General features: G+C 40.3%; 1 protein-coding gene across 1 annotated transcript; it reads left to right on the top strand.

Annotated features, from left to right (window-relative positions):
* The first annotated feature begins 542 nt into the window (after positions 1-542).
* Positions 543-16,644, top strand: LOC138961823 (low density lipoprotein receptor adapter protein 1-like). Its single transcript, XM_070333494.1, has 9 exons — positions 543-782; positions 6,632-6,795; positions 7,994-8,106; positions 8,470-8,584; positions 10,910-11,023; positions 11,296-11,446; positions 12,249-12,304; positions 13,932-13,975; positions 14,355-16,644. Exons 1-9 carry the CDS (start codon positions 704-706, stop codon positions 14,509-14,511), a joined length of 993 nt encoding a protein of 330 aa, XP_070189595.1. The 5' UTR covers positions 543-703; the 3' UTR covers positions 14,512-16,644.
* Positions 16,645-17,186: the final 542 nt, after the last annotated feature.

Here is a 17,186-nt window from a genome sequence, read left to right as displayed (position 1 = left end):
AAAAAAAAAACCGCATGCACGCCTTACATTCGGCCACTGTCAATTAACCAGGTAACTTGAAGCAAAATCAATCAATCAATATGAGGCTTATATCGCGCGTATTCCGTAGGTACAGTTCTAAGCGCAGGGATTTTTTTATTTTTTTATTTTTTTTATTTTTATGCAATTTATATCGCGCACATATTCAAGGCGCAAAAGACGTTTTTAGCTGTCTACAAAGAAAACAATTATTCCCCTTTCTACTGACATTCATCAATTCAGCCTTAGATCAGTGTGAAAGTCATAGTTTGTGTTTTTATGAAGACACTTACGTTTGCGTGACACCGGGCCCAGCTGAAAACGGAGTAACAACGAGCCCAGCTGAAATAAGGCGGAACACAGTCCCCGATGTGAACGTTCTCCTCCATGCCTCGTCCATTGTCAATCACGCGTTCCACTTATTTTTAGATCAGTGACGAGTTCACCTTGTTTACCTCCCCTGCTAACTCTTTATTCAGGGGAAAGCAGAGGCGGTACGCCGCATTGGAATGGTTATGAGGAAAGTAGGGAGTGAGGTCATTCTACTTTGTAACAGAGCAAAAAATAACGTGCCAGCGCTGAGTGGGAACCGACACACCCATGTGCTGCTTTCCAAGCCACTTGGGCTGATCCTTTGAGCCTGTTTGGAACTCTCAAGAGCGTCACACTGAACTGTACGTTCAAAATGGACGCATTGTTTCGCAAAGTGAAAAAAACACCAAGCCATGCTTCGAAAGGTGATTCTGCGGCCGTTCGACACGAAAGTAAGTATTACTTTGCTTCCTTTGGAAATATTGTGTTCTGTTGTATAGTTCCTTAAGACCCATTGCATGAAGATTCCGTTGCCTTCTTGTCGAGAGCTTAAAACGTGTCCCTCGTTGAGTGAGTGTGTACCCATTGTAGGGTCCCGTGCCTGGTTGTGTGATAGTTAGGTCCCGTGGTAAGTTTCTCGTGCCCTACCGGCAAGTGGTGTACCATTTCATGAACCTGTCTTATGAGGACAAGTATTTTCAGCTTGTGTGTTTTTGTTTTAATTGAGACGGACGCTACTGAGTAGCATATATACGATGTAATCAAGCAGTCGAAAAGAAATTGGCTACTTTAAATCCTAAGAAGGCTCAGGGACCGGATAAGATCCCATCAAGGGTTCTTGGAACTAAATAAGGAACTTGCGTTACCTTTGTTTGCCTACATTTTTATACCGAAATCGCCATTTGACCATTAAAATGCAGAGTCTATTATCTACAATTATCAACAATACACCCCCTTTCGATCAGGAAAGACGAAGCCAGTGTTGCCGTTTGAAAATTCATTGTAGTATTCCAGCGTAGTACTCATGACATAGTAGGATAGCCTTATTTGGAAAATGCCAAGCGCAAAACTCCTCTCAAATCCCGTGCATTTCGTGCGTTTAAAAAAAAAAGCGTGGACAGCGCTCCAGTGTCAAACTGTTGCTGCACTTGTTTGGGCGTGGCTATAAGCATAGTGACATGAATTTGATTGGTCAGTATTTTTAGGCAAAGCACATGTTCTCAGCAAACAGAAAACAAAATATTGGAAGCGTGAGTCACGCTACCCAAAAATAAAATCTTTTTTTTTACCATATATATTTTTTTTTCTATAACTTTTTTTCCCATGGTTCATTCATCATCTGACATAACTTGTTAGCGAAATCTAACCATAAGATTATTGAAAAAAAGCAAAAATGTAGACGACCACCTTTAATAAATCCCTGGAAATGGCACAAGTGCCTAAAGACTGGAAATCAGCTGATGTTACTGGCTACTGCTATTTTCAAGAAGGGACAAAAATCTGATCCGGGAAATTACAGACCAGTCAGCCTCACATGTGTTACTTGTAAGCGATTCACAGAGCGCAGCGCGCTGTGCAGCGCGGCAATTCACAGAGCGCGGCTCGTTGTGCTGCGCAGCGATTCACAGAGCGCGGCTGTTGCTCTCACCAGCGCAGATTGTTGACGCGCTTCATTTTTGACTCACATGCGAAGCAAAAGTGAGTCTATGTACTCACCCGAGTCGTCCGTCCGTCCGTCCGTCCGTCCGGAAAACTTTAACGTTGGATATTTCTTGGACACTATTCAGTCTATCAGTACCAAATTTGGCAAGATGGTGTATGATGACAAGGCCCCAAAAAACATACTTAGCATCTTGACCTTGCTTCAAGGTCAAGGTCGCAGGGGCCATAAATGTTGCCTAAAAAACAGCTATTTTTCACATTTTTCCCATTTTCTCTGAAGTTTTTGAGATTGAATACCTCACCTATATATGATATATAGGGCAAAGTAAGCCCCATCTTTTGATACCAGTTTGGTTTACCTTGCTTCAAGGTCAAGGTCACAGGAGCTCTTCAAAGTTGGATTGTATACATATTTTGAAGTGACCTTGACCCTGAACTATGGAAGATAACTGTTTCAAACTTAAAAATTATGTGGGGCACATGTTATGCTTTCATCATGAGACACATTTGGTCACATATGATCAAGGTCAAGGTCACTTTGACCCTAATGAAATGTGACCAAAATAAGGTAGTGAACCACTAAAAGTGACCATATCTCATGGTAGAAAGAGCCAATAAGCACCATTGTACTTCCTATGTCTTGAATTAACAGCTTTGTGTTGCATGACCTTGACCTTGGGTCAAGGTCACATGTATTTTGGTAGGAAAAATGTGTAAAGCATGTGAGTCGTATGGGCTTTGCCCTTCTTGTTGTACATGTATGATTATCAGCAACATTTTGAAAACCAATTGATTGCACCTACCTCTATTATATTATCTCAAGTGAATCTATACACCAGGAACAAAGAAGCAAACCAAAACACTCGAAAAAGCAATTTGCGCATGCGTTCAAATCAACCAGAAAAACGATCTGCGCATGCGCGAATTCCAAAATGGCTGCTGAAGTGTTAACTGGTACGTGTGACACCGATTAACAGTTCCGCGGCAATGTACTCGGATACTTGTTTAAAAACGTCATCCCAGTTTAAAAACTCAGCTCCTTTCCATATAGTAGAAGCCATTGCAAAGACATGTAGTGATATGACTGCCAAGTATTCAAGGCCGGAACTTAGGCACGTTTTTACATCGGCGCAGCGATATATGGTGAACTCAGTTAAAAGACTTTAAAGAGTGAGAGAGAGAATGGAGCTCTGTTTTTCGTTTTATTGACAGTTTTATTTCTCAAATAAATCAGATAGATGTAGCTGTTGTAAACTTTGCGATTGTGAAGGAAATGTAACAGCAAAATACATCGGTCGTCGTGAATCGTAGCGCCGCGCGCTGTAAATCGCAATGCTGCACAACACGCCGCGCGCTGTGAATCCACTTTGTATTTGTAAGGTCCTTGAAGCCATAGTGAGAGACATTATTGTGGATCATATGACTGTTAATAATTTATATTCAAATTGTCAGCACGGTTTCCGTCAAAAGAGGTCTTGTGTTACCCAATTATTGGAAGTACCGTATTTGACAGACTACAAGCCGCGGCTTTTTTTTTCAAAAAAATCGCATTGCAGCTTATAAAAAGATGCGGCTAAAACGTTACCTAAACTTGAATAGCATTCACCTAATGGAAGTCGCCGCGGATTTTCATTTCGCTCAATTAGCGATTACCGGTACTTTATTAGCTCTCTACTCAAGACTCGGCGCTTTTCTCTTTCTTTCGCGAATCTTCGTTTGTCAACAAGTCGTCGTGACAAGATAGCGTACAGAGAAACACCGGATGTATCAGGATCTCGCGCACGTAGATTTTGGTTTTTTGTGTCTCGCGATAGTTGGAGGAGCGAGAGCCGCCATGTTGTGTTTTTGTCTGCTCGAAATGTGCGCAAAAGTCGTAAATCATCCCAAAAAAGCTTATTCCGGGCGGGACTACATGTGTGTGTTGGTTACAAAATTGTGTGTGTGATATTTTTCTTCAAACTTTTTCACTTTTCTTCTTTGTTTCACTTGTTTATTCTCGGAGCCGATTTCGCCAAATACCGTACTTTCGTTTGCCTGGTTGTTTTGATTGATTGACACGATCTGATTATATTTTTTTCGACGGCGACTAATATAGTGACGCGGCCTATACGTGGCTCGTCCCAATTTTGTTGTTAAAAGTCAGGGGTGCGGCTTATAAAACGGTGCGTCTTGTAATCTGTCAAATACGGTAATGGAAGATTTGACAAGGATCTTAGATGACAAAAATTGTATTGACATTGTGTATTTTGATTTTAAGAAAGCCTTCGACTCAGTGCCACAAGAAAGACTCTTAGTTAAGCTGGAATATTATGGAATAACTGGAAATGTCGTGCGATGGATTTGAGATTTTCTAACTACATGTAACAGAAAACAGAGAGTCAGAGTGGGTAATGTGCATTCTGATAGTACAGATGTTTTAAGTGGCATCCTCAGGGAAGTATTCTGTGGCCTGTATTGTTTACAATCTTTATTAATGACCTACCGGATATAGTACAAAGTACCTGCAAAGTATTTGCAGATGACACCAAATTGTATGATGTACCCCAGCGATACCAAACAATACAAAATGACATTGTCATTGATAATCTCCAGAAATGGTCAGATAAATGGAACTTATATTTTAACGTATCGAAGTGTAAAGTCCTGCATATGGGCAAAAATAATCCGAGACATGATGATTCAATGATGGTGAATGATGAATTGAAAACAGTTATGAGGTGCGAGGAGGAGAAAGATTTGGGTTTAACATTTGACGATCACCTGAGTTTTGACAAACATATTCAAAACATAATAAATAAAGCGAATAAAGTGCTTGGCATAATAAAGAAAACATTTTCCTATCTTGACAATGACACATTTACAAAATTGTATAAAGCATTGGTTAGACCACATTTAGAATATGCCAACGTTATCTGGCATCTGTATCTAAAGCGTCAATTAGCCGCCCTTGAAAGGGTGCAAAGGAGAGCGACAAAACTGGTTAAGGCCTTGAAAAACATAACATATGTTGAAAGTCTACGGGTACTCAATCTCCCGACCCTTAAATCAAGAAGACTCAGAGGCGACCTGATACAGACCTATAAAATCTTTCAGGGTATTGATAATGTCAAAGTTGAGTCTTTTTTCAAGAAGTCTACCACTGATGTAACGAGGAAAAATACGGACAAATCTTTATCGAATTTAGTCAAACTAATATCCGAAAACATTCCTTTTCTAACAGAGTTGCACCATCATGGAACACACTGTCTGATGTTGTTAAAAATGCACAAACTATTGACACTTTCAACAATCTGCTGGACATACAAACACTTATGACTGAGTCACTTTATTTGTACGATAATTGATATTGAGTAAATACGACTTTGAGCATGTTAATATGATTGACCTGCAATCAAATTTGATAATGAGATGGGACGTGAAAAAAGCCGTGAGGCTTATGGATACCAATCCAGTCCCTAACCACTACTACTACTATTACTACTACTACTAATAATAATAAGTGAAACTATTGTCGGAATTTGACAGCCTGGAGACTTGTCCTGCTCTGTGAAAGTGTCAATATTTCACGCATGTCTTTTTTTTTCTCCCTCGATGTACTCATTTAAATTAAGAAAACTTTGCTTCTCAGGGTAAAACGTCAATCAAAATAATGTAGGGTAAACTGTAAAGGGATCAAATGGCCCAAACCGATTATTTCAAGAATGGCCGTTGTTATTGTTAAACTTAAAGGCCCAGTCTGCCTCAACAATTTAAATCTTCTCACGAAAAAAAGCCATTCTAACTTGATGGAACACACTTCACTTGCAATAGCATTTAACAGCATTCAATGACACAGTTTGTTTTAATGGCTATTTAGCTTGCATAAACCACACACAAGATTTCGTGGTTTATTTTACCTCTGACTCTGAGCCATCGTGAATCTGTGTCACACACTTTCCTTTTTTTTCACAATTTCGTCGTCAGTTTTTGATTTCAATGTGACTCGCTATATCTGCAATAGCATGTAATTGTGTAGCTCTGAATCTAAAATGCAACAAACGACTGCGAGTCACACGAACTTATCATTGGCGGTTTGCTTCAAAGAAGCAAGTGATATGCAGAAAATTTGTCTGCTTGTGGAAACACAACCTTGCGTGACCAGCTTCCAGGCTCCCCTTTTTAAAACTTTCAAAACTTTGACTTTGTACTGATCTTGTCTTTATGAAAAAATAAATCTTTTATGATTTAAGAATGTTTGTGTTACAAGCTGTCGATTTATTATTGAGCTTTTAAAAGTTAGTACTAGCACCAAAACAAGGCGTCCGATTGTGGTATTAGACAATCTGGCTGGCCACGCAAGAATAAATTCTTTGAAAAATGCTCGCTCTTTACCGAGGGCACCTAGGATGTTCTCAAGCGGTTAGTGCTTAAACGAAGTGTTTTTACTGTGTGTAAAAGCCTGTGACCAGAAACTGATGGTTTACGTGAAGCTGTGTGTGGCTTTAATATTAGCCGTTTCTATAGACTTGAGCACAGTTTCGCCATTATGCTTTCCTCTGTTGTATTCAAACAACCTGCACGCCCCTCTGTACACATTCTCCACCACATTCATGCTCAGTTAACCAACTTCGTCTGACCATTTTATCTTTTCTGTGAGCAGAATTAGGTGAAGGCTGGGCGGAGAACAAGCAACCAGTGGCGGAAGACGACGGTGTGGTGTTTTACCTCAAGTACCTGGGATTTACCCTCGTAGAGGAGGTGGATGATGATGAAAGCTATGGTGATGGGGCAAGTGCAAAGGCTGTGCAGAGAATTGTTGCAATGGTGAGCACTGAATGTGATACAGTGGAACCCCCCTTTTAAGACCCCCCAAATTTGAAGACTTTCCACCTTTTAAGACCTTGTTTTTTTAGACTTTCTGTCAATAACGACTGTAATTTTGCCTCATTTTAAGACCTTGTTTTTTTAGACTTTCTGTCAATAACGACTGTAATTTTGCCTCATTTTAAGACCTTGTTTTTTTAGACTTTCTGTCAATAACGACTGTAATTTTGCATCATTTTAAGACCTTGTTTTTTTTAGACTTTCTGTCAATAACGACTGTAATTTTGCCTCATTTTAAGACCTTGTTTTTTTAGACTTTCTGTCAATAACGACTGTAATTTTGCCTCATTTTAAGACCTTGTTTTTTACATTTAGTCAAGTTTTGACTAAATGTTTTAACATAGAGGGGGGAATCAAGACGAGGGTCATGGTGTATGTGCGTGTGTGTGTGTGTGTCTGTCTGTGTGTGTGTGTGTGTAGAGCGATTCAGACTAAACTACTGGACCGATCTTCATGAAACTTGACATGAGAGATCCTGAGTATGGTATCTCCAGACGTTTTTTTCATGTTTTTGATAAATGTCTTTGATGACGTCATATCCGGCTTTTCGTGAAAGTTGAGGCGGCACTGTCACGCTCTCATTTCTCAATCAAATTGGTTGAAATTTTGGTCAAGTAATCTTCGACGAAGCCCGGACTTTGGTATTGCATTTCAGCTTGGAGGCTTAAAATTTAATTAATGAGTTTGCTCATTAAAGTTGTCATTAAAATCGATTTTTCGCAAACAGATTTAAAATTGATTGCATCGCATTCTTCATCATATTCTGAATCTAAAAAAGGGGATCGACGAAGCTGTACTGTCTTGGTGAAAAAAATACAGTGCGTTCAGTTTTATTCCGTGAGTTCGACAGCTTGACTAAATGTAGTAATTTCGCCTTACGCGACTTGTTTAGACTTTCTGTCAATAACGACTGTAATTTTGCCTCATTTTAAGACTCCCTCCTTTTTTTAAGACCTGATTTTGTCAGCTTTTTGGGGGTCTTAAAAGGGGGGTTCCACTGTATTTTCTGTAAATAGTGTAGAGAGTTAGACCTGTATGTGTGCATGCTGGTAATTGTGGGTATAGTGAAATGTGTGTCTGTCTGTGTATACATTTTTGTGTGTGTAATGAGTTCTTTAAATTGTTGTTCTGTTCGCAGGCCAAATCAGAAGGTAAGAAGCTGCAGAAGGTTGCGCTGAAAGTTTGTTGCAAGGGAATTCAGATGGTGGACATCACCACTAACCAACAGCTCTACGACACATCCATCTACAGGTGGGTCTTTGTGTGTGTGTGACTTTGAGAAGGGACAGAGAGAAAGAAAGTGTGTGTGTGACTTTGAGAAGGGACAGAGAGAAAGAAAGTGTGTGTGTGTTTTAACAAAACCCAACACACGAAGCCCTGACAAATGCACATCATAGGCAGTGATACATACTTCATAATTAGAGGAATCAGAGTTAACACTGATTGTAGTTTTGCCTGGGACCAGCAATGCACTGGGGAGAATTTTTATGTGTGTGTCTGTGAACCGTATACACGTGTGTGTTTGTGTACTTGTGATTTTTTGGTGTGTGTAATTATGAGTTTGAATATGCGTCTGTGTATTAAACAGATATTGATTTGGGATCTTTTTTTCAGGATTTCATTTTGCACTGCTGACAAGACGCACGACAAGGTGTTTGCCTTCATCGCTCGCAACACCATCAATGAAACCATGCAGTGTCACGCCTTTCTCTGCGCCAAAACCAAAATTGTAAGTTTTGTTAGTGTCGTTTGACAGTTGATGATGTTACTGACTATTGTATTGTGAAACAAAGGGGAAAAGGAAAGAGAGCCAGAGTCTGTGTATACACCCTATGTACGTCCATGTGCATGTATGTTCCAAGTCGCACTACTCACATGCTGTTTGTTCCTTGAATTTTACATTGAGTCTGAATTAATTATTTCATTCAATCATACATTTGGTCATTTCTTGATCAGTAAGTTACAGACTCAGGTTTCATAAGTTTTGTATAACTGTAAATCAGCATGTACCGTACTTTCCGGGTCATAAGGCGCGACTTTTTTCCTCGAGTTCGACCCCTGCGTCTTGTATAACGAAGCGCCTAATCCGTGTATGAAATACGAAAAAAATCAAAGAGACCGCTTGAGTACCAGTCAAACAACTTGTGATAATGCATATTTCAGCTACTAGGTACTGCCCTGCCTTTGATCTGGCGTACACACAGATTTCCACTCTGTTAAACTGATCACAGACCCCAGTGCAGGAAGTGTTTCCTCTCTCAGATATGACAGGGGAACCACCTCTCATGGCAAAAACTGGGTCATTGACCCCTGGGAAGAAGGTCGTGTCCATAAACAAGGCCACCCAGCTATCACAATGCCTTTGATCTGGCCGCACACACAGAGCACACATATTTTCACTCAGTTAAAGTCGGTCACTGACCCCGGTGCAGGAAGTGTTTCCTCTCTCAGATATGACAGGGGAACCACCTCTCATGGCAAAAACTCGGCCCCCTGCGTCTAATGGGTGACTGGATTACAATTTTTTTTAAAAAGAAGGGGGTGCGTCTTGTATAACGAAGCGCCTTGTCACCCGGAAAGTACGGTAAGCTACAGTGTGGACCCCATTTTAAGAAACCCTGTGTTCAGACATACTCCAGTTTCTTCTTCTTCAGCGTTCGACGGTTGTGTCCCTCATAATGTTAGACCTGCTGATCGTATGAACTCGCAGGTACGGTGCAGGTCTTCCACAGTTGCCCAAAGTTTTGTGATGGGGGTTGTCCTCTCTGGCCAGGTACTCGCCAGTTTAAAACCACAGGTTTTAAGATTTTCTGTTTATAGTGTCTGTAAATGTACCTCCATTTTTAAGACTCCCTCCATTTTGAGACCTGATGTTGGTTTAGACAATGTTTTATTAAATCAAACATGGTACAACAATACAATGATAAACAATCGGGACACGAACTCAAGCGAACGCTTATATTACGCGCCCTACGTTATCAGTTTTTTTTTTTACAGTGGCACCTCTCTTTTATCTTAGGAAATCAGGTCTTGATAAGGAGGGAGTCTTCTTAAAACAGAGGTAAATTTACAGAGGTTATGAATAGAAATTGAAACATCGAGGTCTTAAAAATAAGGAAATCTTAAATTGGGGGGTCTTAAAAAGTAGGTTCTACTGTAAAGCCTGCTGCTAACCACAGCCGAATCAAGCGAACTGGGTTCGGCGAATGTTACACCGTGCCTTGTTCGGTGTACTAACTAGCGACAAATGTTTCGGTGACACCGGTCACATGATCAAGAAATATCACGTGAGAAGACTCATAGCATTATAGCTGCCATTATTGTCACTCTTCAAGGATGAAGATACACAAATATTGAACCTCCCGCAGTGGGGCACTGCGGTTATGAAATTAAAGGCCCCTCCTGTTTTTGGAACCGCAGGAGCTTTCTAGTTTGCTGTTAGGTAGATTTTTGGTTCCTCTTTCCTGTCATGCTTTCTTTTTCTTCATGAATTCTTTTCTTTTTTCTGCCTTCTTGCTCATTCACCTGTATTTTTTCCAAAAATCTCTTCTCTTGCCGCTTGTCTCGCGATTCATGTATAGTTTAATCTGTTAGTGTTCTGATGTAAGTCCAGCAGTAGATAGGTTAAGCCTATTTTAACATACTGGAAACTGGTAATCTTCCAGTAGGTATTAATTTAGTTTTACTAAAGCCTGCTGGGACACAAGTAATGGGTTAGTGCATTTGTAAACAGGAATCGCTTGACAAGTGGCCCCCTTCATCCCCCCCTTCCTCGTCCTGATATGGCTCTGCGTAGTCGGCTGGACGTTAAGCAACAAATAAACAAACAAACAAAAATATTGAACCAATGAAAAGGCAGTTCGCCTAAGGTTACAGTGACGCGCTGCAAGGTTTGCAGGAGTGAATCGGCGAACCTCGAATGTTGCAGCTGCATCCCAAAAATAGGGGAATCCCCTGATTTGATGACATAGTGCAAAGTTCGCTGAACCTAGTTCGGCTTGGTTGAGCTGTAATTAATAGCGGGCTTTAGTGAAACGTGAATGTTGTTGTCCAGGCGCAGGCAGTGACCTTGACAGTGTGGCAGGCATTCAACGTGGCGCAGGACAGGTGGCGCGACCAGCAGAACAAGAAATCGCTACGGGGTAAAGACAAAGGCAACATAATACAGGTAGGTCAATTTTTTTTGTTCCCATAAATGAACGGAAACATTTTCATCAACAAGGTTAGTTCACATGAATGTTGGCTAAAACACCCACTATATCCATGCAGTTGGAAGTGTATAATCTATACCAGGTTGTGCGTGTACAGTTTGATTTTTATCATAATTGTTTGTTGTTTTTTATTCCAAATCCATTTCAGAGTCTAGCTTTCATCTTGGGGTTGTCTTTTACATACTTGTTTATCCATGAATTTAATATGACTTTTTATTTTATACTACAGCAGCAACACCAGATTTCGTCACAGCTGCCCAGCAACCAGACTACGCACTCAACAACAAACCTGATGCAGACGCCAGCCCTACCTGTCTCACACCGACCCATCATCTCCATACCTCCCCCATCATCCTCACCTTTCCAAGACTCGTTTGCAGGTAATATTATAAGGGGATTAAGCTGGGCTTGATATAGAGGGGCATGTGCATTCCTGAGGTCGGAAGCACCCCGTACCCGGCAAATGTACGTCTTCTCAAGGAGGGACCCAAAATATGCTAAATTTCTACAGCATCTGGGGGGCTAGCCAGCCGCCAGTCATTTAGATTCTCATTTGAACGTACTGATTGTTATGGGTAGGGGTTGTTATGGGTAGGGGTAGGGGTTGGTGTGGGGGGGCCTATTTGATTTCTGATTGAAAGTAGAGACAAGAGTGGGAAAAGTCTACCACTAACAATGTGTATGTCAGAATAATCAGATTTGGCAACATGTTATAACTAGCCCTTGCCAGAACACAGATCTATACAGACCTGTTTACTCATTCGATTTCGCAGTATTTTGTACCCCAAGTTTCCAAGCATACAATAAATACGCTGGTTGATAAGAAAGTACGACAATTAAAAAAATAAACGGTTTTTTTATTTATTGCGTCTCTAAACTGAATGTGGGTTGTGTACACGATTGGCCATGGATAAAATCCGGTTTGCTTCGGTTAGCGCTTACGATTGGTCTATATTTTGTCACATGATTAAGAAGCACCTCTACCTGATAAGAAAATACACTCAATATTTTGAAAATACACTAAGTCTCTGGAAAATACACCAACTGTTCCAATTAGGTAAACAGGTCTGCAGATACCAGCACACATGCCAAGAACAGACCTTTCAGTTACAGATTCAACCATCAGAACATGAGTGTAAACTTGTTGATATATGCCTCATGACTTGTTTTCTTCTTCCCCAGATTACAAACCCACAGAGATCAGAGTGGGAAACGGTGAGCATCGCGACAACAAAATGGTGAGTTCAATGCCTGCATGTTGACATGTTGTGTTTGAACAGTTCTTGAAATCTTTAAGTTTTTCTTTTCACATCATATTCTTCCTGTCCGTTTTCAATGTGTCCACAGTAGTCGAGTGTGATAGATGTTGAGGACTTTGGCGAGAGGTCCTTCGCCTATCAGGCCCCTGTGACCTGGAATAGATTACCTCTGCCTCTCAGACACACAGATTCTCTCACTACATTCAAGACAAATCTCAAAACACACCTCTTTCAGCGCAAGTGATTTGTGTCAGCACTGTTTGTGTGTGTGTAAATAGTACTGTTGACACGTTCTTATATAGAAGCCTACTGTGGTTCTTGTGCTCAGGCTGTGTATTGGACTGTCACTGTATGCCTGCATTATTAGTTGTCAGTAATTATTACATGTGCTGATTGTTCTCTTTGCCTGCGCGCGTATAGTATGTTGGTTATGTTTGGTCATAGTATGTTTGCTTATGTTTGGTCGTTATCTTTGCCTGTGCGTGTATTGTATGTTTGGTCGTTTTCTTTGCCTGTGCATGTATAGTTTGTTGGTTATGTTTGGTCGGTTTCTTTGCCTGTGCGTGTATAGTATGCTTGGTCGATGTATGTATTGTAAAGCGCTAAGAGTAGACATTTTTCTAGAATAGCGCTATAAAAGTTTGCATTATTATTATTATTACTTTGCTTCTGGCCACATGTTTGTCGCAGTAAAAAGTTGTTCCATTTTAGAGGCCTTGTGGATAAGACATTGGCCTCCCTGAAGGTTGTGGGTTTGAGTCCCGGCCACCCCCTGCGGGTTAGGGGGAGTCCCATATTGGTTGGGACGAGAAAGAATTTACCCGATGCTACCCAGCATGTCGTAAGAGGCGACTAACGGTTCTGTTTCTTCGTTTACCCGTGTTAAGTGTTTCTTGTATAGAATATAGTCAATGTTTGTAAAGATTTTAGTCAAGCAGTATGTAAGAAATGTTAAGTCCTTTGTACTGGAAACTTGCATTCTCCCAGTAAGGTCATATATTGTCCTACGTTGCAAGCCCCTGGAGCAATTTTTTGATTAGTGCTTTTGTGAACAAGAAACAATTAACAAGTGGCTCTATCCCATCTCCCCCCTTTCCCCTATCCCATCTCCCCCCTTTCCCCGTCGCGATATAACCTTGAATGGTTAAAAACGACGTTAAACACCAAATAAAGAAAGAAAGAAAGAGTCCCGGCCTACCTGGTGGGTTCAAGGTGGACATTTTTCCGATCTCCCAGGTCAACTTATGTGCAGACCTGCTAGTGCCTTATCCCCCTTCATGTTGACACGCAAGCACAAGACCAGGTGTGCACGGAAAAGTAATCCATGTTAGAGTTTTGTGGGTTATAGAAACACAAAAATACCCAGCATACTTCCCCCGAAAGCGGCGTATGGCTGCCTAAATGGTGGGGTAAAAACTGTCATACAGAGTTTCAGCCCATGAAGGCAGAAGAATAAGAAGTTCCATTTTAAAGAGCTGGCATGCTACTGAACACATTTTTATCATGGTAAAAAGTTGTTTCATTTTCTTCTATTAAATCCAGTTTTATTTGAATCTGCAGCAAATATGTTGGAATTTTGTTTACCTTGTTAATTATCTTTTTTCAGATTCAAGATGAAGATGATGAAAATCTTGAAGATTCGTTTTCAAAGTAAGTGTTTCAGGGAATGTTTTTAAGCTTTGTGGGTGCTTGTGTTTCTTTTTTTAGTCATCAGTCATTTACTACAAATTCTGTTCTCTCATTCAGTTGAGACTTTTAACAATCTTAAATGTAAAGTCAAATTAAAAAATACATAATCATCATTTCACAGGTAGGGCATCTTTATAGAACATGTATCAATCAAAGTATTGGAAAGATGTGTGCAGAATACAAGGTAGCACATCACTAGAAATAAGTTACCTAATGCTTGAAGAACAGAAGGTAAGGTATGGTAATTAAAAGATTCATGTTTCATTCTTCCTGCATGCAAGAGTGCATGTCAGGAGTTATCTTACTTGCCAGTTGCAAAATACGCTGTGAAATGTTTCAGGCTAGCCGAGACGCGAGGTAGAGGGCGTATCCCATCATTCAGCACTGACCTGCGACAGGAAGATGTCGACGACGGTGTTCAGCAGTACATGGACGGTCAACGCTGCTTCGAGGAATTCTCTCGACAAAAATCCATCGAGGATCTACTTAGTTTATGAATGCATTGCGAGATGCTTAAAGGAGCGCAAGTTTCAGAGTGAAAGTGAAGGAATGATAGCAAAGATTCTTTGTCAACAGTATTGAATATGACGCTTCATTTATTTTTTTCTATTTGTTTCGGTTCATTTATGTGCTGTGTTTTTGTTTAGTTTTTTGGTTTTTTTTCTTATATCTTTCCAAGGATACGATATTTGTCTGAGTTTGATATGGTCATTGATATGACCATTCTAGCACTGTAGCATGTAAGGGGCATAAGTGACTCAAACAGTCTTAGCACCAAGCTCAGTAAAGTACAGAACAGAGAATATTTTATTACACAACATTGAGAATTCATCTCGAGTTGGCTATAATTTACATAGTGATCTGTAAGTAGAATTGGATTTAGATCAGTCCACTGGGTGTAAATGTTAACCATGCTGAGTTCTTCAGAAAACTATAATAAGAGGAATTTTCTGAGTTACGGACGGAGAGCACTCTGTTCTTTTTTCGTTTGTTCTTTTCTTTCTATTTTTGTTTTCATGGGTTCTTTTGTGGAAACATGTTTAACTTTGTTCCAGGTTTGTGAAGTTGAAGATTCTTTTTTGATAGGATTGGGATCCTCAGCAAGCAGAGAAGGGATGAAAATGTCCATTGTGGCAAAGACATGTTCAGGAGTTGATTACTGTAGCTTCTTGCCAATCTTGTCAAAATCAGTGGGTTTTTTCTCTTGAAACAAAAATTATGCATGCACCTATTAGTTGTGCATTGATGATTTTGAATATGTGTTATGTTTTCTGTGCTAATTGCCCATGTGTATATATACTGCAATGACTTTGTGTGTCCTCTGTCTTTCAAGCTTCTTCCAACGCGAAAATCATTCAACCATGCAATAAATGTTGCTATGTGCTTGTTTGTGTGTTTGTTTTGTGCTCTGACACGTTTCAGTGTCTGTGTTATAAACATTTCTTGGGTGTTTAAAACTGCTTGTTCTGTCTACGGGATTTGACAGAGATAAATGTGTTTTGAGAGTCTTTATTGTGCAGCATTTAAGTCATAATGAATATTGATATCCCATGAAGAATAAAAAATGAGCAGCTACTGAAGAGCAGTTTTGATATCTTTAAATTGTACACAGCTTTTCGAGAGAGAGGATTTTGTCAAGAAACGTTTTCTCATGTTAATATGCTGCTAGAATCTCACAGTTGAATGTTCCATTTTATTTCTAGAGCTGTTTTCAGGTCAAATGATGTATTTTTATTTATTTCTTGTCAGCCTCAAATGTTAGAATTGACGTTTCGAAATTGACCTTCAAACACTCTGCCAAGAGCCTTCAACTACAAGGGGTTTCAGTTTTGTATGAGTTTACCAGTGTAGACTTAGTTTGTAGTGTTTTCATGTTTGAGAAGATCTTATTTATTGTAAAGGATCATGCAAACCCTTCACATTTTTTGTATTTAATTATGTGAGATGTTTTGTATCAGTTGTTTGACATACAGTAGGGCGTAGAGGCTGCCTGTCTTCTTCTTCTTCTTCTTCTTGGCGTTCGCAGAGGTTACATGATCAGTCCAGCACTGGTGATAAATGTTGTCGTTTTCTCCAACTCCTGTCGACTGCCGTATAGTTTGGTCTGCAAGGGAGAGAGGCTGCCTGTCATATTGGGACATTGTATCGTTCGGTGTCTCACTGACCTTGTTTTCCTATGATACAAAGCACAAGTGGATCATCTACAAGTAAATATCAACCATTGGCCGCAGTCGATGATACATGCGCCCTTTGGGCTTTCCTTCACAAGCTGATATTACATAAAAATAATAGACCGGCACGGTTGGCCTAGTGGTAAGGCGTCCGCCCCATGATCGGGAGGACCCCCCGCGGGTTAGGGAGAAAAATTTAACCAATGCTCCCCAGCATGTCGTAAGAGGCAACTAACAGATTCTGTTTCTCCTTTCACCCTAAGTCCTTTGTACTGGAAATTTGCATTCTCCCAGTAAGGTAATATATTGTACTACTTTGCAAGCCCCTGGAGCACATTTTTGATTAGTGCTTTTGTGAACAAGAAACAATTGACAAGTGGCTCTATCCCATCTCCCCCCTTTCCCCGTCGCGATGTGACCTTCGTGGTTGAAAACAACGTTAAACACCAAATAAAGAAAGAAAGAAAGTAATATATTGTATTACGTTGCAAGCCCCTGGAGCAAATTTTTGCTTGTGAACAGGAAACAATTGACAAGTGGCTCTGGGTGAGACATGAAGCCTGTACTGCGACTTCTGTCTTGTGTGTGGCGCACGTTATATGTCAAAGCAGCACCGCCCTGATATGGCCCTTCGTGGTCGGCTGGGCGTTAAGCAAACAAACAAACAAACTTAAAAATAGAATAGGAATTCAGGAAGAACTTTTCAAGGGGAGTAGCTCACCAGTATGTGGCAATCGTGCAACAAAAAGGATTTCCCTTCTCTGAATTCCCCCCGAGATTTTGAAGGCTTCTTTAATGCTATGACACTCTATGCTTGGTTTAATATATAAAGGGAAGCAACTGGTTGTAAACGGGAGATACAATGAGGAGTGAAGAGTACTTGTAAGATGATCCACTTGTGTGCAGAATGAATTTAAGGACAGTCCTTAGCTTCATATTGAAAAAAAACATTGTACCAGCAGTTTTGGCTAGGCGGAATCTTCTTATATGTCACTTTGGTT

This window comes from Littorina saxatilis, linkage group LG3 (genome assembly GCF_037325665.1).
Source record: "Littorina saxatilis isolate snail1 linkage group LG3, US_GU_Lsax_2.0, whole genome shotgun sequence".
Lineage (NCBI taxonomy): Eukaryota > Metazoa > Mollusca > Gastropoda > Littorinimorpha > Littorinidae > Littorina > Littorina saxatilis.
This window is presented reverse-complemented; position numbering and strand designations above follow the sequence as displayed.